Source organism: Daldinia decipiens (genome assembly GCF_022478715.1).
Source record: "Daldinia decipiens strain CBS 113046 unplaced genomic scaffold F4813scaffold_36, whole genome shotgun sequence".
Lineage (NCBI taxonomy): Eukaryota > Fungi > Ascomycota > Sordariomycetes > Xylariales > Hypoxylaceae > Daldinia > Daldinia decipiens.
In genome coordinates, this window is record NW_026054579.1 from 382742 (window position 1) to 402286 (window position 19545).

General features: G+C 48.0%; 5 protein-coding genes across 5 annotated transcripts; 2 read left to right on the forward strand and 3 right to left on the reverse strand.

Moving 5' to 3' along the window:
* Positions 1-137: 137 nt before the first annotated feature.
* Positions 138-8194, reverse strand: F4813DRAFT_398940 (uncharacterized protein; the record flags this gene model as incomplete). Its single annotated transcript, XM_049248109.1, has 2 exons — positions 138-7449; positions 7553-8194. The coding sequence occupies 2 exons, from the start codon at positions 8192-8194 to the stop codon at positions 271-273; spliced, it is 7821 nt and encodes a 2606-aa protein (XP_049096585.1). The 3' UTR covers positions 138-270.
* A 1239-nt stretch (positions 8195-9433) lies between these two features.
* Positions 9434-11329, forward strand: F4813DRAFT_370589 (FAD/NAD(P)-binding domain-containing protein). The gene is made up of 2 exons (XM_049244542.1): positions 9434-10240; positions 10339-11329. Exons 1-2 carry the CDS (start codon positions 9718-9720, stop codon positions 11196-11198), a joined length of 1383 nt encoding a protein of 460 aa, XP_049096586.1. The 5' UTR covers positions 9434-9717; the 3' UTR covers positions 11199-11329.
* A 444-nt stretch (positions 11330-11773) lies between these two features.
* F4813DRAFT_370591 (uncharacterized protein) lies at positions 11774-12741 on the reverse strand. The gene has a single exon (XM_049244543.1). It carries the CDS (start codon positions 12326-12328, stop codon positions 12077-12079), a length of 252 nt encoding a protein of 83 aa, XP_049096587.1. The 5' UTR covers positions 12329-12741; the 3' UTR covers positions 11774-12076.
* Positions 12742-12744: 3 nt separating this feature from the next.
* On the forward strand, positions 12745-15065 carry F4813DRAFT_206830 (FAD/NAD(P)-binding domain-containing protein). Its single transcript, XM_049239608.1, has one exon. It carries the CDS (start codon positions 12992-12994, stop codon positions 14384-14386), a length of 1395 nt encoding a protein of 464 aa, XP_049096588.1. The 5' UTR covers positions 12745-12991; the 3' UTR covers positions 14387-15065.
* A 1598-nt stretch (positions 15066-16663) lies between these two features.
* On the reverse strand, positions 16664-19268 carry F4813DRAFT_206833 (fungal-specific transcription factor domain-containing protein). The gene is made up of 6 exons (XM_049239609.1): positions 18996-19268; positions 18613-18768; positions 18093-18489; positions 17531-18032; positions 16967-17458; positions 16664-16869 (listed from the first exon to the last, which is right to left on the reverse strand). Exons 1-6 carry the CDS (start codon positions 19060-19062, stop codon positions 16702-16704), a joined length of 1782 nt encoding a protein of 593 aa, XP_049096589.1. The 5' UTR covers positions 19063-19268; the 3' UTR covers positions 16664-16701.
* Between the last annotated feature and the right edge of the window lie 277 nt (positions 19269-19545).

Sequence of the window (19545 nt, forward strand, 5' to 3'; positions counted from 1 at the left end):
TAGGTACATGTGTACCTAGGTACCTATGTAAGGGACAGGGTACAGGTATTAAGGTATCTTTCGTACCTGCGTGTAGGTAATGAGTGGGGATTTCGGACGTTAAATGGAAATCCGCCTGTCCGCTTAATTTCATGCAACAACAGTTTATTTACACCAGACGGTGCAAGTCACGATTTTACGAAAGACACGAAAGCGAAATAAGGCATGAAACCATAAATTATGTAGTATTTTACAATATCTAGAGCGCCAGCTCTTACATGAGAAATCATTTCATTGACTTAGGAAACCCATATCCTTCCAGCTCTGAATATATCCCCTGGTTACACTTTCACAAACAGGCCCCGTATTCGCCAAAGTTTTCGAGTGCTCTCGAGCTTCAACAGTATCAAGTAAGAGGCCACCGCAGGACATGCGGAAGAAATTATCGTCTAGGAAATCGATCAATAAGAATGCCGGGTTCTCGCCCTCGGGTCCCTCAACTTGTCTGGGGTGTTCCCGGACGCGTTGCACCCACTCTCTGAAAGGAATTATATCTTGTTGTGGTATGTTCAAAGCATCAGCTAATATGGGAGTCATCTCCTTCCATGGTTGACGAACCGGGTTATCAACATGGTATATAGGGTTATGCGTCTTATCTTCGGAGAGAAGAACAAGATCAGCAAGCGTGCCAGCGACCTCGTCAACCGGTGTCCAAGATAGTAGGCCATCAAAATCCGGTAGCGCTTTCAGCGTCTGAGAAGACTTAATCAAAAAGGAAAAATGCTCCATAGTATTCCAGTAACCACTTATACTCGAACCTGATATTTGCCCTGGTCGGACGACCATAGCGCGGAAACGATCAGGATGCTTGTGTAGCGTCTCATCAAGCATGAGCTCGCAGATGTATTTGGCATCGCCGTATCCTGTAGGCAACACCGACTCGATCGTCATGCGCTCCTCGGGGACTATTGGCTCGCCTGACCAGATAGGTCGGTGACCAACAGTAGCGATGGAGGAAATAAATTGGAAGGTGACTTTGGTACCCGGAGCGCGCTGAATAGAAATTTCGCGAGAAAGGTTAAGGAGATTTTTCATGATTTGGAACTGCCCCTCAAAATTGCGAAGCGGCCACTTCGCATTCATAAGCCACGCATTGTGGACAATATGAGTGACGCTATCGACAAGACTTTTGTAGTCCTCGACAGGCAGGCCGAGATTGGGTTTTGACAAATCTGTCTCGAAGACGCTTAGCTTACTCATAGCTCTGTCGGATAAAGAGATGCCCTTATTGGCGAGGGATTGTTTCTGGCGCTCTTCCGGGTCGGTTCTGCTGCGTCGGTTTAAGCAGACAACGCGAGTGACGTCTGCTAATTCTACAAATTGGGCAACTAAGTGTGCTCCCAAGCTACCAGTCGCGCCCGTAATCAGCACCGTTTTCCCGCTAGGACTCGTTTTCGAGGTACGGGACCACGATGCATCATCGAGGCCAGCAGAGAAGCCATCTGTTAAGTTCCGAACGTACCTATCGACTACTGTCTGTCGTTCCACGAGGTCAGCTGATAGACTCTTAATAGGTAGAGAGGGAATTGGGGGTCGTTCGCACCTCTCACCCGAAGCCATCGCGATAATCAGCTTCTCGCATCTATTTTCTGGTCGCTCTCCATCCGTCCAGTCGACGTGTCCGTAACCAACGGCTTGCAGATCCTTCTCCCACCTAAGCTCGTGTGTGACGGCATGAGTGCGCCCGTCGTCAAAGTACCACCAGCCCTCGAATAATCCAAAGATCATGTCGACCCAGTATAATGTACCAGTCATCTCAAGCATCATAAGGAACCCGTCAGGTCGTAGTGCTTTGCGGATGTTCTTTCCGGAAACAGCTAGAGAATGTGTGGCATGAACAGCATTGCTGGCAATAACGATGTGCTGGGTTCCAATTAGATCGTCGGCCGGCGCCTGTTCGATATCGTGAGCTCTAAACTTCATGAACGGGTAATGCTTGAACTTCTTTCGTGCGGCGGCCACGAATGATGGTGCAAGATCGGTAAATGTATACTCGACTGGCACGTTCAATGAGGCTAAGAGGGGGACGAGCCACTTAGTTGTACCTCCAGTACCTGCTCCCATCTCAAGGATCTTAAGCGGGCCCTCATTCATATCAAGCTTCGAGCAGAGTCTTGAGAGAAAGTCCTCCATCTGTTTGTAGAACAACCGATTTATAGGCCATTCTGCGTACAAGCCAGAGACGAGGTCACGCCCCTCGGTACTACCAAAGATCAACTTGATACCGTCGGTCTTTCCTCTGAGGACGTCTGCGAGATTTGATCCGGTGTAAAATGTAAGTTTATCGGCTGTCGACTGATCGGGGAAGCGTGATAGCAACTCCTGCAGAATCTCCTTACTCGGCCTTGCTGGCGCTTCCGTGGCAGTTCTGGTAATAGTGTCGCCGTTGACATTGATAATGTGAGCCTCCTTCTCCAGCATTAGGTAGAGATAGTCGACTAAACGGCCATGCTCCTTCGGATGGGAGATCCGAGGGAATTTATCTCCTGGTTTCGCCTCGCGAAGACGTTGTCCGAGCTGATCGAGTGCCTCGAGTGTGAGTGCGACGCACATATCTGTCTGCAATGGCATCACCGTGTCAAAATAGTTGGCCTGCCCGTGTTCGGCGATTTTGTCGTCTGTAAGAGCTTTCACTTCACCGAAAGCCTCCATAACCGTGGCGAAAGGAAGCTTCAGTCCGTTATCACAAGCACTAAGAACGTCGTATGAATCCTTTTCGTAATCAGCTGCCGGAGTTGTCACACCGGTTGGATGCCCCGACGATGCTTCACTGATGCTATACGATCTAGCATCACTGTCGCTGGAAGTATCATCTTCGCTTTGATCGCTCGTCTCGCTGGCGGCTTCTCCACCTACTGCTTTCTGCACACATTTTATCAAGCCAGGCATATCGACAATCTCCATAAGCTCACTTTCAGGCAGCGTGACCTTGAAAGCCGCCTCGATCTCGTGCGCCATCTCCATACCCATCAAAGAGTCGATGCCAAGATCAGCAAGTTGGCTATCGTCCTTAATCTCATCCAATTCGAGACCGGACAGGTCGGCTAAAATCGCTTTGACTTTGGGAACTATATTTGACTTGGGCGACTGCTTCTTCACCTTGTGCGGCTTGGACTTCTTCGTAGAGGCCCGATGCGGTGGAACGATCTCCGTAGGTGCAGCTTCGAACAATGCGACCTTGGCTGGCTCGGATAGCGCAGCATTTGTAGCACCTCCGGCGGTAAGACGCGAGATGAGCTTACTCATCGAGGCTTTGGGAATCTTGACGTAACTGATCCCGAGGATAGCTTCTAGCAGCGCGCCGGTGTCCGGATGGAAGACGAATACGTCGGTGAGGTACTGCTTGTCTAACGCGTGATGAGTTGCGAGCACATGGAAGTTATCCGGTCGTGCATCGCCAGGACGAAGTTTGGGGGAGCGAATCCATTGTTCAATGCCGTTGGCAATGTACATGTCAGATGAGGCTCTGTCTGTCATACAGTTGACGTAAATACCAGCAACTTGGCAGAAACTATCGGCCAGGTGAGCATCGAGCCAGGTCTCGGGATTGTATCTCTTGACAACATGGCCGGCGGACTGGTTTCCACAGCCTACCAACTTCTGGAGACCGCGATAATCCTCCCCGTAGTCAACAACCTCCGAGAATATCTTGTATATGTTCTTATTCGATAGGATTTCGTCGACATCACCACTCCGCAACAGCTCGACGCAGCGAGCGTGTCCGGTAAGTCGCTCAAGACGCGCGAACTCCAGCTTCGATGTCAGATCTTCTGTTGAGAAAAAGGCAATTCTCCCCGTCGTATGTAGAGTCTTGGCAGCTCCTTGAGGCATGTCCGTGCTAAAGACCCGAAAGTTCCAGGATAGACTCTTACTTGTCCCTTCCTCCTCCAACTCAATCCAAACAGCCCGTGCTGGGTTGATACAGATGGGTGACTGGTTTTCTACGGTATGTATCTGTGGCTCCAATTTAGCTGTTTCCAGCTCCGGTCGGATACCACGAATAGCCTCAATGACGAGGTCAAGCTGCACGGTAGCTGGACAGATGGGCGCAGTTTGCGCGATGACGTGGGGAATAACGAGTTTCTCATACTTAGAGATCATGGTATTCACCCTAAACTTGGCAATCCGTTTCTTACTATCCTGATAACCAACAAAGGTTAGGAGGCTATCCGGGAGCCTCCCTGCCTCCGGATCAGTCGTATGCGTCGGAGAAACCGTGATTATCTTGGAAGGCACCTTAAAGTCCAGCCAGTGAGCCGACTGCTCGAACTGGTACGGCGGTAGTAGAAGAGGAGAATGCTCTTGCGTCTGCGCAGTCTGGTGCGCCCAGTGCTGTATAGCTGCACCGGCCTTCCACAAGTTCACGGTCGCATCAACTAGGTTATCCCACGCTTTGTCACTGTTCGTGATGTTAATAGCTTGGAAGTGAATATCACCGGGACTTCCAAGCGCACGACTCGCCATGGAGGTAATGGTAGAGTTGGAGCCAGCTTCCAAGAAAATGGCAGATGGGTACTTCTTAGAGAGTCGCTGAATAGCATGGTTAAAATAGACGGGCTGGCGCATATGATCAGCAACGAACTTGGCCGTGTACCTCTCCTCGTTTGCGAACTCAGAAGCTCTTTCTATGGGAATAGACGGCTTGCGAAATGTAAGCGACTTTCCAACTTGCTCCAATGCCTCCACAAGCGGATCAACGAGGGCGCAATGAAACGAATTTGTGACATTCAATCTCTTCGATCTCAGCGACGGCGATATAGTGGCAGCAACTGCGTCAACTGCTGCAACAGAACCGGCCACAGTAAAGCTTCGTGGCCCATTGTAGCAGGCAATGCTCGCAGGCTTCTCTTGCGGGACTTTGCTGTTTGACTCTGAAAGTAGCTTCTCAATATCGTCAGAGTCGGCCTCCACAGCCATCATAGCGCCCTTCTCACTACCCCAGGCATCACGGACAAGCGTCGCACGGTGCACTATCAACTTCACAGCGTCTTCTAGCGAAAGCGCCTGCGAGATAGCGAGCGCAGTGAGTTCGCCAAAACTATGGCCGACCACTGCTACAGGTTTAATGCCCGATTCGATCCAACATCTTGCGCAGGCGTATTGAATAGCAAAGAGCATCGTCTGCAACTGGACGATATCCTGAATGGGTGAACTTTCGAATATTCCAGGGAAGATACTGCTTGCGCCATTCAGACGAACGACCACGTCGACATTGTTTAGATGTTTTCGCAGAACAGCCATTCTTTCGTACAGGCCTTTGTCCAGACCTACGAAAGTCGATACCTGGCCCCCAAAGCAGAGCACAACGGGTTTAGGGCCAGGCCGAGTAATGGGTATCATGCTAGAATCGCCTCTCTCCAGAGAACTTAGCTTCTGGTCAAGCTCCTCTATTGAACGCACGCTGAATAGGACCGCCTTGTCAAGAGACCGGTTGCTCTGACGGGCCAAGTTGAAGGAAACATTAGAGAGGAAGAAATCCGTTGCCGGGTTATTTTCTTTGTTGATAAACCTGCGGAAAGCCTTGCTATACCGACGGAGACTTTGGTCGTCTAAACCTGGGAGCCAAAATGGATACTTAACACCGGCCGGAACCTTTGAGGTATCTTTTGTTACCTTGGCATTAACAAATGGGGATTGCGTGAGGATCATTGAAGCGTTGGAACCGGAGGCGCCGTAATTGTTGATCAGGGCAGCTCGGAATTTGGTGTCCCACCTCTGTAAACTCGTAGGGATGCTCATCTTATCGGCCGGGGTCGCCCCAATGGCCGGATTCAGAGAAGTGTAGCTGGGTTGGGCTGGGACCAAACCTTTTTGGATCATAAGGATGGTTTTGATCATGGACACAACCCCTGAGGCGGCCTCGGTATGGCCGACGAGGCCCTTCACCGATCCTAGCAGAATATCCTCATTCCGCCCAGAAGCAGGGCCACCCAACACTCGTCGTAGGCCGTCGTACTCGGCCGGGTCGCCAACGGAGGTACCGGTGCCATGTGCTTCGATAACTGATATTTGAGAGGGGTTGAGCCGAGCCCTTTTAGTGACGGCCTGGAAAAGATCCGCAAGAGACGGCGCATTCGGGACGAAGATGGGAGTACAGTTCTCATTTTGCTGCACACCTGTCGCTGCGACGAGACCAAGTATCTGATCGCCATCGGCCACAGCAGCAGATAGTTTCTTCAAGTATACTGCACCTACCCCTTCACCTCTGCAGTAACCATCTGCCTTAGCATCGAATGGTTTACATGGGCCAGTCGTGCTCAAGAACGATGCCCCTGCTAGATTTTGAAACCATAAGGGGTTAGTCACAAGGTTGGTGCCACCAGCAAGGGCGGCGGTACATTCTCCAGTGATTATCGCACGGCAGGCTTGGTGGATAGCTACAGCTGAAGAGGAGCAGGCCGTATCGATCGTTAAGCCGGGACCAGTCCAACCAAAATAGTGACTAACCTTACCAGAGATGAAACTCTGCAGATTACCAGTAGCAGAGAATGCATTAGCCGAATGGCAAGCGATATTACAATCATAATCGCGAGAACAGACACCAACAAAACATCCTACTTTGTTGTCTGGCTCGGGAGAATGAAAATAGCCGGACTGCTCTAGAGCTTGATAGGCGCACTGGAGGAACTGACGTTGCTGTGGATCCATAGTTGAGCTTTCTCGAGGGCTCTTCTTGAAGAATTTGTGGTCGAACTTGTCGTAGTTCTCGATAAAGTTTCCAAACCACTTTCTCTTGGGGTCAACATCACGGAAAGCAGTCTCGAAAGAAAACCGCTCTTTTGGCACTTCCTTGTGCTGCGACTTAGCGGAGACCAAAAGGTCCCAGAAGTCATCTAAGGTCTCGGCGCCAGCCACCTTGATTGACATACCCACAACGGCAACGTCGTTATCGGAGAACGGCCGCAAATCGTTCTCGGGGAAAGCCTCGCATCGCGAAGCAGTACTCTCCAGATCAGCCATATGCAATACCTGAGAATTGAGATCGCGAAAAAGTGATGGCGGCACGGCGCGCTCGGGGCCGAAGGATAAGATGTACGAGTCCTTACTTTTCAGAACATTCTCACGGACAGTCGACATGGTTTGAAACCACCGTGGTGCCTCTGTCAGGATGGACTGCAATGCGTGATGGTGCAGCGGACCCCGCGTGATTAGTTCGCCTCCGCAGTTTGACCGGGTGGGTAGTACAAGGCCTGATGCAGCGTCTGGGAACTGAAACTCGACGTGGGTGTCGACAAACTCTGTGAGCAATACCAATTTCTCGATATTGATGTCAGAATGGAAGCGTCCATAGAGACTAACTTCCGAAGCGATAAGGCCAGCACCCCTTAGCTGTTGTTGCAACTTGGGAAGAGCGGAAGCCTTCGTCGTGATGGTGGCGCGGTTCTCGTCATAGTTAACTGAAATGTACGTCTGCATCGTCAAATTAGACTCAAAGCCACAAAAGGGGTTAGGGGATAATCGTGGCACCGTAAGGAGTTTCCCCCATTGGTGTGATGAGTAAAGTTAGACTTACCCCTGGAAAGCTCTCGATAATATGTCGCAGCTCTTCGCCACTTCTCGCGGAGTTCCATATAGCACTAAGGGACTTGGAGGGTTCGGTAACTTCGTCTTGAGCATCGATGACAGTACCGATCAGCATGGCCAATCGCACAGCGACAGAAGCATACTTCTTGAAATCCTCCTTGTCGCCTGTACTAGAAACAGCGAAGGCACTCAGAAGTCCGGTACAAAGTCCGAGCGTCTCTCTGTCTGATCTGAATGCATTGAATGGGTCAACATGTTGCCCCTCAGCTCTGCTACACAAAGCAGTGGCGTATTGAGTGAGATGGGAAATGATGACCAGCGGGATGAGAAGTTTGTTCGGGAGGGGGAAGGGAATTTCGAGCGACCGTCCTGTTCGAAAGGCATCACTCAGGTCCTCCAGTTGGTCAAGTGCCGATGCGGTCTTGAGGCTGGGAATAAAAGTAGTGAGGGACTTCCATATTTCAGGGAATTCGGAAACGGTGTCGATAGCCCAACGGAACTCGTCGTTATCGGTTACTGCTTTACGGACCTGGGCGAAAGATGCCTCGCTAAAAGACAAAGCCAGCGGACCGAACAGCAGGATAGTGGGCCCAGAGAAAGGGCCTCTTCGACGGTCTCCCATATCGATCATGATGTTCGTCGATAGATGTTGTTGTTGTTATTGTTGGAAAGTTGAATTGTAGTTGTCGAATCAAGTGTTGAAATCCGCGTTTGTGTGAGTGACCTATGGGACGATAACGACCATAGCACGTCTAATAGTACAGGATTCTAACTCTGAAACTAGAATATATGAAGGCGCTACTCAATGTGTTCTGGTGGTGAGGGAGTATTGGCCAAGAATGATGGAAACAAGCAAAGTTGTGTTACCACGGAGGTCTCTATCTTATAATGTAAGAAAATGAACAAGAGACTACTCTGCTGCAGATGTTTTGGAAATTCTGGATCAACAATCTAAGGTCGGGCAATAGATATAATATGATATAAGGTAGGGCGATAAAGTGCACTCCCAATATTCAGCTTGTTACTAACCGACGACGTTACCTTCGGCCCTGGAGAAAGGTAAAGAAATCAGTTACATCGGACCGCCAGCTTATCTCAGGTACTGTGTTGCACAATGTGTAGGTGCTATTGGATTGCAAGTGTAGGTTCATGACCCGCTAAGGAGGGAAGAACATGAAATGCGGCAAATCATTAAACGCTACTACAGTACACGCATCCAAGGCTGCACCGCAAGCGAGCAACACGAGATAAGGAATAACACGGGTGGAAGTTGTACGCGAAAGGTCCAGGATGGAGAAACGATATCCGCGAGGACCTGGTGAGCTAGAGTAGATAGTTAGGTAGGTAGGTACGTATCAAGTTGCAATACCGGTCCTGCGTTTGATAAAAACTCCGCTGGTAATACCATCTGAGCCCTTTTTTCCCTTTCTTCTCCTGTTAGTGTTATCCTCCAGGAGTTACTCAATCAAGAAGGATTTCGGATTTATTCTACTCTGCTTTCCGTACATATTTTAAGAGCGTAGAACCTGGTTCTTGGCGCTCTACGCATTGTCGTTATCCTTTACGTACTATATTTTGAAACCCATCAGATATATTTTCGGGTACTTCAAAGTTGATATCTACTTTCTGGTGCTATATCATACCGGTAGACTACTATGAGGCCACCCCAAATATCATATAAGCCATATGAAGTATATAGGGCGGTGGTCTATTGAAAGGCGATGTTGACCTAGGTACCTACGTAATAAGATATTTCAGTATAATTCAAAGTTTGTATCAATGGCTTAAGCCGTAGAGCTGTGACTGGCTGACAATTGCACGGCCCGGCGGTTGCGGTACCTATAATCCGCGGAACATTACTCCTCGGGAAGCTAGTTACTCCGTCACATATTTTCCAGTGTAAAACTCCACCGCGTACCATGTCTTAGGAAAGAATTCGATATAGGAGTATCACTGCTAGAACTAGCATCGTGACTCAGCCACCATGCTACTTGTTCCTCGCAAAGGGAAAGCTGGGCATTAATATAGTTTCCGGAACCCCTCTTCTACGTGGTGTTCTACCGCCCCGTTTATTATCGAAGCTCATCAAATTATTATCAGAATATTTATTTTACACAAGCAAAATTTATTGGCGGGATTACATTATACTTTATTATGCCAGGAATAATCGAGGATACTTCGATTGAGGTCGCCATCGTTGGTGGTGGCATCATTGGATTATCCCTCGCAGCTGGTCTTATCAAACACAATGTTAAAGTCAAAGTCTACGAGCAAGCGCAAGGTTTCCGGGAGATAGGCGCTGGCATGGCTTTTACAGCAAATGCTGTACAATGTATGAGCCTGATGAACCCCGATATCGTCAGTGCTCTACGGTCGGGTGGCGCCGTTCCCGCTTCTTCAGATAAGGACGACCCGAATGTTTACCTTACATGGATCGACGGCTTCAATAGCCGCGACAAGGATGACCCCACATACGAGAAGATGCTTTACAGATTAAGTGCGGGCCACAGGGGCTTTGAGGGGACACGACGTGACCAGTTCTTGGAGGCCTTGGTGAAGGTCATACCGCCGGAAATTGTAGAACTGAAGAAGCGCCTAAATAACATCGAAGAGAAAGGCCCTAACGGGAGGATCCAGCTTAATTTTGCTGATGGGACATCTGCAGAGGCTGATGCTGGTAAGTCTTCCGTATCCGTCTACGTGCACTCCCAAAGCTAGCTTGTAGCTAGCTTGTAGCTAGCTTGTCGCTAGGTGCTGACTGGAGTTTCGTTCAAGTCATTGGGTGTGATGGCATCAAGTCACGAGTAAGAGAACTCATGCTGGGAGAAGAAGACCCGGCTTCTTATCCTCATTATAGCCATAAGGTTGCGTATCGCGCCTTAGTTCCGATGGAAAAAGCCGTCGAGGCTCTAGGAGAGTATAAAGCCAGAAACCAGCACAATCACATAGGGCCAAATGCCTATCTCATTCACTACCCGGTTGCGAATAAGACCATGATCAATGCCACAGCTTTTTTAACGGATCCCGGCGAGTGGCCAGACGACAAGGTAACGGTCGTACCGGGACTTAGGAAAGATCTAGAGATCGCGTTCGCAGACTGGAACCCTTGTCTTCGTACCCTCATACAACACTTTCCAGAAAAGCTTGAGAAGTGGGCGGTGTTCGACACGTGGGACTATCCAGCGCCTTACTTCAACAAAGGAAATATCTGCTTGGCTGGCGATGCTGCACACGCATCAAGCCCACACCATGGCGCCGGTGCCTGCTGTGGCATCGAAGACGCCCTGTGCTTATGCACGCTAATGAGCCAAGTCAACGACAGGCTGAGGGGGGATGAGTCGGCGTCGAAAAATAAAAACGCAGCAGTATGCTCGGCATTCGAGGTCTTTGATTTTATGCGGCGAACTCGAGGCCAGTGGCTCGTCAACAGCAGCCGTCGCATGTGTGACTTGAATCAACAGATCGACTGGAGTGACAAGAGCAAGTGGATCAAGGCCGAGACGTGCTTTGAAGAGGTTCGAGACCGTTCGTTCAAAATTTGGCATTTTGATTACGATGATATGATCAAAGAAACTACTGATGCGTACGCAAAGAGACAACCTGTGACGAAGGGCCCAGAGAGTGGTGCAATATAGTGTTACAACTGGGAATACCCGAAATATTTTAGCATGGAGATTTTCAACACTTCCAGACTCTATTAACTTAGGTATGTAGGTAGGTAGGTAATGCAGATATTATGCTTTTTAATACGGATTCAATGTTATGACCTGTTCATGTCTTGACGACGATTTTTGATTGCAAGTTCGCTAGTAACATATAAGCTTCTCGAGTTCGCATTGCCGTCATTTCAGTCTATAATACTACCTAGGCAGTAATGTACGTGTATTGTACCCCTAAAGCCATTTTAGCATAAATGTAGACAACGTTATGAACATCATGTACTGGAAGCTTGGGGTTCGTGCCGTACGAAACACTTAGCATTTAAAACCAACAAAACTATTACCGTAAGAACAAGAGGCACATGGCAAGCAAGCTTGTATCTAGGTAGGTAGGTAGGTAGTAATGCAGTCATAGATCCATGGTATCGGAATCCTGGGGTACACGATGATTGTGACACTAACTACCTACACACCCTCATCTTAGACGATATTATAAGATAGATTTGCGGACTAAAATAGTATATTATGACCTTCGCGTAACTCTTTAGCTCCTTGTCGTTGAAGATTATTTGTGAAACAGCTATGCGATGTATGACTGGCTTGAGAGCATCTCATAATTTACGCGAGAACCCTTGGAGACTAGGTTTATTTTTCTATAAGGCTGAGATCCCGAGATCTCAAGGGGTCTAGCCAAAAATGTTTCGGTGACCCTAAGTGGCCCTGCATTGCCTATCCACTACACTACTTTGCCATCGAAGACCTTGAAAAGCCACATATTGTTCGTGTAACAGATCTTGAAGAATCCGTTCCTAAGACGTGCCAAATACTATCACAAACAACCCCATTTTTCGAGGTCATAAGCAACATAGAGTTTTAGGAGACTTGCCTCGACTGGCGTATTGAAAATGCTTTTTCAGTCTTGTGACCGTGATCAATGGCGTCTGGATAAACCTTCCTAGTTGAGGGACCGAGCTCTCGCCGCCGACGAACGCCGTGTTACCTGACCGGTCAACAGGCTCCATGCTGCTCTGCCAACTTTTTTGAACAAAGCCTACGTAACCGATAACAATGGCCGTGACACAACTACACAAGACTAGACGGTGCATTATAGAATCTGACCCGGAAGCAGGCGCCTTTCCTCTCCTAATACCGCCAAGTAAGTCCGAAGTGTAGCATATAAAGATATAATGATTAAGTATTAATATGAACTTATCATCTATGCGGAAGGCTTAATTACCCCCGAAGAACCTTTCCGAAAGTAACAGAAAGAGGATCCGACATATATGTTCTAACATTTGAGATTATTTCTTCAGCTAGATGCAAGATGACACCAAACATACCTCAGAACTAGGTAATCACAATGCCACCCCCACTTTGATGGTTGAATTGGCGGACGCCACAGATTTGTTCGGTTGTTTGCACCTATTGCAACCTCGCCGGCGAGCTTATCTTTCTATTTTAGTGTGGAAAATGTCAGATACGAAGCCACAAGAGTTGCTAGGGTCAGCATACTACTCAAACTTGATGAAAAGGCCCAGCCGAGCCGCTCGCCAGGTAGCCATATTCCTTGGTAGCATAGCCCCAAAAGATAATGTTGATAAGAGGTCCTGGGAGAGAAATGGGCATTATAAATGGGATATGAATATTCATCTTAGTAAAGCAGCTCCAACTCTCAACCCTATCGTGAGCCAAGCTAGTTGCACATTCTTGGCAAAGTCATCCATCTCTCTTGCTTGGTCCTGGTAGATATCGAGTTAGGGTATTTTACAATGAAGCCTATTAAATGGGGTAGCAGCTTCTCATTTGTTGCGTCGGTATTGGCGAGGGATGTTCACGGCCGGTGTCAAGGTGCCGAGGTGATAACTCGCGACATCGCCATCGTCGGCGGAGGTGCGACAGGCACTTATGCGGCTATCAACCTTAAAGACCAGGGAAAGTCTATTGTCGTCATCGAGAAACATGGAGCGTTAGGCGGTCACGCCTCCACGTACCATGACCCTGCAACAGGAACCCCTATCAATTACGGCGTGCAGCTGTACTATGATGACCAGATCGGCCGCTCCTTTTTTGCCCTTCTCAATATAACCGTCAGCAGAGGAACATTCCCCGATAGCAAGACTCCGCTATATATCGACTTTACGGATGGCTCACCTGTTTTGAACTACTCCATCCCTCCTCCTGGTGAAGACTACTTCCAGGCGCTCCACAAGTACCCCTATCTGGAAAACGGCCTCGAGCTGCCCGACCCAGTGCCTGAGGAGTTGCTCCTGACTTGGGCTGAGTACTTGGAACAGTTCAATCTTACCGACGAGGCTATTGCCACGTACTCCAGGCCGGCCGTCTCCGGTGACATAACTAAAATCCTCGCCTTATATGTCTTTAATAATCTCAACACGGTCATGCTGGAAGAAGAGCTAGAGGGCAAGATCATTGTCAATTCGAACAGCGATTTAGCTGAACCTTATAGTAAAGCCCTGGCCGAGCTCGGTTCCGACGTTCTCCTCAACTCTGTTGTGACCGGAGGCCAACGAGGTAGTAAGCCCACCGACGGTGTGAGGCTCTGCGTATCGACCCCTAGAGGAAATAAACGTGTAATCGCCAAGCAGCTAGTATTTTCGGCACCGCCCGTGCTAGAGAACCTAAAGCCATTCGGCCTGGATGAGCGTGAAACGAACATCATATCGCAGTTCGAGGGGGGATGCTACTACACAGGAGTTGTGACAAACTTGGGGCTACCGACGAATTATAGCTACGTGAACCGGGGACAGCAGACGGAGTCCCACATAGCGAGTGTGCCGGGAGTCGTAATGTTCAACCCGACAAAGGTAGAGGGGACGTATTACTACTGGTATACATCCCTCTCGGACCTGACGAAGAATCAGGTAGAGACGGACACGCGCGACACGCTCAAGCGCTTGCAGAAGACGGTGACGGGTGCAGATGTGAATGCCGAGCCGATTTTCATGGCTTTTAAGAGCCACACACCGCTGCACCCGACTGCTAGTGCGGACGCCATTCGTAAAGGCATCTACCGCGACGTATACTCCCTGCAGGGTTACCGCAACACTTGGTACACGGGTTCACTCCTCGTTACCGGGTCTTCCCAGCTATGGAACATTACCAGCCAGCTTCTTCCGAGGATCATTGCTGCTTTAGAGCGGTAGATAGCTCCGAGTCTTGGTAATTTGCCTGCCTATGCGGTGTATCAGGATTCTAGATGAGACATCTAGATCAAAGAACACTATTAGTATGTATAGCCGTAGGCTCCCTTGTCTAGTTTAGAGTTTCTCGCGCAACAGCGATGTTGTTTCCTAGCTTCTTGTCCCACCTTGTGGCATGAGGCGTGTATAGCAATGTAGTTACATAGTCGCGCATGTGAATCGGCTAGATACATATGTTTTATCTGCTATATGATCCATTCTAACTCCACAGTGTAAGGAAATCATATCTCCTCGGCTATAGAATAGAAACGAATACCACACACTTACTATTTACGGGAAAGGGATTAGAGTCGAGTAATTGTGTTGGTATTTTTGTATACAAAGGAGTAGTAGCTATGTGTGCCTCATATAAAACCACCATAGCATAGGGGATAGTCCTCATAGCTTATTAATAAAGCTGAATACATAAAATAAACTCAAACCAGGATATAGAGCCCCAATCCTCCCACATGGCCTTTTTCTAAATTGCTGGTCAGTTCGGGTTCCGCCTCTTTCCACGCGATAGGCTCAAGTCACAATATTTTATGTGGGCAAACCTTGCATATATCATATAGCTACACCTTTGGTAATTATTGGAATATACATGAGTTAAGTCAACGATTTCGATGAGTCAGTTAATAGCTTGACCTGGCTTGGGTAGATCGTAAATTTTTATTTTTTATTTTTTGCGTACCTAATGTAACAAATACGTACCTTAGGGGTATACGTATATATTTTTAGGGTTATATGATTGGTGCATTCTGCGTGGCTGACGTGGCTATAGTTGTGGCTTCATAAGGGCTCACCAGCCTAGGTAGGCCGGGAGTTCACCAAGCGTGTCATATTCCCGTCTACATCCAATAGGCACATTGGTGTATAAGAAGAGCGGTATGCATCTATTATGTGGACCAAAAAAGAAGGCTTTCTATTTCGGTTTAAAAATTTTTTTTTTGAAGACATCAGAATCATAAGGCCGGGCGTGTTAGCCAAGATCAAGCTGCATTCCAAGCACTTAATAGTTGTAATGTAGTGTAGTTGACAATACGAGGCTCGGGCAATAGAGACATACGCATGAACGGAGTTGGCAAAGACATCGTCAGCGATAAGACATACCTTCTACCGCTTAGAAGTACACGACAACGCTGCTTACGGGTTATGTACTTCCCAGATACATCCGGCTTACCTTCTCTCTGTTCGTTATACATTTTATTCCCAACATAGTTTCCTGCACCGGAATTATTTTTCTATGTATACATAAGCAATCGCAATTAATATTCGTCGACAGAAAATAACGCGAACGGCTGACTGCAAGTTCTATGCCATAGACGGTACGTTATATCGGAACATCCCTAAAATACGGTTCAATTTTTATTCTGACGCCTTTAAGGCTCTTAGCTCCAACGGCCCGGTCCAGCTAGTCAGCTACCTAGGTAGTTCATTGCCGTAACCGCTAGCTAATACACCGATATAAAGTTGGTAACACAGCAGTAGCGTGGCCCCAGCCCCGACGCCTGCTTAAATCGATATCGGATATTAAATCTACTAATAGGTATACCGATATAACCCAAGCTGATGCTCTGCTGTAAATCTTCCCTTATCCATTATCCCTTCACCTTTTACAAATGTACGTAAGACTTACTTGCAGTTCAACCACGCGTCATGCGGCGCTGTAAAGGTAGCACGAGAGCTCCGTCCGTATTACATTACCGCAAGGAGTAGAGTACGAGAGAATTGAGGCATTTTATCCAGAGATATTCTACATCATATTAGTAAACGAAAGTAATTAAATCGCGCTATAATACACCCGTAGAGAAAAGGATGTAGTATTACTTCTATGAAGGAGTTAATTCGGGATCGCTGTGCGTGGCAGTATTCAAATGATGAATTGCCAGATCCTGATAGATTCAGGACAGATCCACATGGCCAGAGTTTTGGACTTGATATAACCATCCGCATCTTAGGCGTACCTAGGGCAGTGGGCTTAATAGAACGTAGCTGCACTAGCTCACCTAAGAGTTTCAAACTCAGCTTGTCAACGGGAAGACGATCTTGCCGAAAGAAGACGAGACACAGGACACTAAAATCCTTAATACAGTATGTACATAGCTTAATATTTGCTTTTTGTCTCGGGACTCTTCTGCTCTAGTGTGGGTTGTCTGTAAAGTCTGTAAACATCGCCAATCCAAAAACTTCACGAGATTGTTACCGCCTACTTTGAGGACTAAAGTTAAATTATACAGTTTGAGACTGTGATACACACTATACACAAGATTTCCTCTTTATCTAGCGTAGGAACTAAAACCTGGCCCAAGATTACTAAAACTCATTAAACCGTGCATGGCTTCTGTAATTTCCTGGAGCTGTTTGCCGTACGTATCGCCCAGCTCGTGATAAGTGACGAAAAACTCGGCGCATAACGATAACGGTATTGGTGTAAATGGATGTACCTAGTAGAGACTGTTAGCATACGGATGCTCGATACTGATAGACATCAACGAGAGATGGGAATAGTGTGATTAGGAGGTAAGAGATCGTTAGACTAGCCTTGAAAGAATTCAATTGTGATAATTTATTAGTCAGATTCACGATCTCCTTGGCCGCTGTTGTAGATTGCCTGGTGTAATCCGCCAAGACAGATCTCTTTTCGTCTGAGGGGTGTATCACCAACTTAATAAGTTGATACATATAGAGTACCGTCGTTCGCCACATCATGCTGATAAATAGGAGCATCGGATCCGCTTCTTGCGCGGCAGTGGGACAATTCTGGTTGAACATATCCATCCGTTGTACCACCGTGGAATTGATCCATTCGTGTTGTTCCCAAAAGCCTTGTGACTCGTGAATATACATGTTATCGACAACTGATTGCTGTCCGTGGTTGAGTGCTCGGCCGACGACGGTTGCGACAACGATACATTCGGCAAATGCTGAGGTACATTTGGCATCCATTGCTGTTATTGCTTCCGAAAGAAATCTGCTTACAGTAGGCTGTTCGTTCTGAAAATCTACTTCTGGCGCTGGTAGACGTATTGTATTCTAGTTAAGGAGGGCAGCAAGTCAGCACCAAGTCGATGTCAACTAAACCACTAGGGGATTTTTGACTATTACCTGTTCGCTAAAAGTCACGGGCGAATTATTCCGGATACTAATAAACCGGTCTAGGCAGTACGCTAGCCAGAATGTCCTCCTCTTCTGCTCCGCGTCGACCCAGTCCTCTCGCGTCAAGCTTACGTCTGACCCACTCGTATAATGATGCCAGTTGAGTTGAATTAGTGTAAAGGCGCGGCCGGCGCTCTCCCAGCCTTTGCTAAAATCGACGCACATGAATTCGTGGATTGCCAGGAGGAGCCAGGCCTGGACTTTCTCTATCTCGGTCATCGTAATACCTACGCATTTCGGGTCGAGAGCCTCGAGAGCCTGCTTGGTACAACGATATAGGGAGTCGCCGATGTTCTGATAGTGTGCTGACACGGATGCAGCCAAGGTCCACATGGCATAGCGGAGGCATGATTGAGCTCCCGCCTTAGCTATGTTACGAGCCCAGGAGAAATACCGGCGTTGGTGGAGTATAGGCGCAAAGAGGTGCACTCTGTCAAAGTAGAGTTGATCTCTGCCTGAAGTAAGGCAAAAGCTACGAGAGTAAGAGAAGAGTCGAGATCGATGGACTTACAAATCTGCCTGCATCAAATTTGATATGTTGAGTCCGTCTAACCCATCCGACATTTCCGACATCTTTCGAGGCATTGTCGCGTCCGCGAAACCTATCCCATCGCTAAGAGTCTCGAATCCTCGTATAGGTGATGTCGAGGCTTGGGCTGAACCCTCGTCTAACGAAGATCCCCCTGACGTTGTGCTGGGCCCTGTTCCCCGACATAGATCACGGAGTGTCGCGTCTTCATCAGCAGTGACGGCAAAGTCCCACGTTAAGGACGAGGGGTCGTTGAATGCGAGACCTTCAAGCGAGGTATCTACGGGAGATATTGACATCGTATTGCTGCAGTTGCTAGAAGGCTGTTGTTGCTGTTGCTGCTGCTGCTGCTGTTGAAGCAGTGATCCTTCGAGGGTAGCTAAATCGAGGATAAAAGCGTTAGCATGAGACTGGTCGGGACATGAATCGAAGCCGCCCTTATTCCGTAATACAATCTACCACGGACAGGTCAAAATGGTATTTGAGGCACTGCAGCACGTACCGATGCGAGCTTGTAGCGCTTTTAAATAGCCGCGCTTGGGACCACGAGGAGGACGAGGGGTTGTAACTTGACATTGTACGCCGGATGACAGGCAGAGGCCACACGCAGGCTGTTGCCGATCACATCGGACCTTACGACGACGGCATTCTTCACAAGCTATATAATAAACGTAAATTAGTAACACGCAAGACAAATATATTGAAAATTTAATCGTCGACCTATAGTAAGACGTGTGGATTTGCCCAATGACCATCACTCTAAGGTATCGCTCCTCGTACCTGCTGAACATGAGAGCCTTGAGGAGAAGTATCAATGTCGTATGCGTAGGACAAAAACAACATGTTCTGCTACGAATGGATGGTTAAGAGACTCATATATCATACCTGCACCTGGGTTCTGTCGTGTTGGCGGCGTCGACGTCTTGACGCTGAGGTCGACTGGCTGAGGCATATCGGTGGGAAAGGGAAATAGAACTTTACTTATTACGGCAGTGGGACTTGACTTGGTTAATTTGCAACAATCTTGGGGAGCTAGAAGTTTATAGGGATCCTCTTGGACTAAAGACAAGCTACGTAAAAATAAAAGCAATCTCTGCTGTGGGGACCAAGTGTTATAGGTTATGTATCTATAGGAATGAGTGACGATGCTGCTGAGAAACTCTGCAGCTATCTACCTACCTACCCATTAATGCGTGAGGTGTCTCCTACATATCAGATACATACCTAAGCTAAGAGGTAGCCTACCTACAAGAGTCTTAAGAATAGAATTCTCAGTCCATTTTATGACCAGGCTGACCCTGAGGATGTAGTTTCAGGGGGTTTGCTGACCAAAACCTGCCTAGAGGTGGTGAACAGATGACGAATTAACCTTTGTAGGATACATGTTTACCTTTGGGGTGAGTGATCGCCACAGGATTCGCGACGTAGTTCGAAC

Coding starts and splice junctions, on each gene's coding strand:
- F4813DRAFT_370589 (XM_049244542.1), top strand. CDS start 9,718: ATGCCAGGAATAATCGAGGATACTTCGATTGAGGTCGCCATCGTTGGT. Junction 10,241..10,338: donor ATCTGCAGAGGCTGATGCTG/GTAAGTCTTCCG, acceptor GTTTCGTTCAAG/TCATTGGGTGTGATGGCATC.
- F4813DRAFT_370591 (XM_049244543.1), bottom strand. CDS start 12,328: ATGCACCGTCTAGTCTTGTGTAGTTGTGTCACGGCCATTGTTATCGGT.
- F4813DRAFT_206830 (XM_049239608.1), top strand. CDS start 12,992: ATGAAGCCTATTAAATGGGGTAGCAGCTTCTCATTTGTTGCGTCGGTA.
- F4813DRAFT_206833 (XM_049239609.1), bottom strand. CDS start 19,062: ATGCCTCAGCCAGTCGACCTCAGCGTCAAGACGTCGACGCCGCCAACA. Junction 17,459..17,530: donor CCGTGACTTTTAGCGAACAG/GTAATAGTCAAA, acceptor CTCCTTAACTAG/AATACAATACGTCTACCAGC. Junction 16,870..16,966: donor CACAATTGAATTCTTTCAAG/GCTAGTCTAACG, acceptor AGTCTCTACTAG/GTACATCCATTTACACCAAT.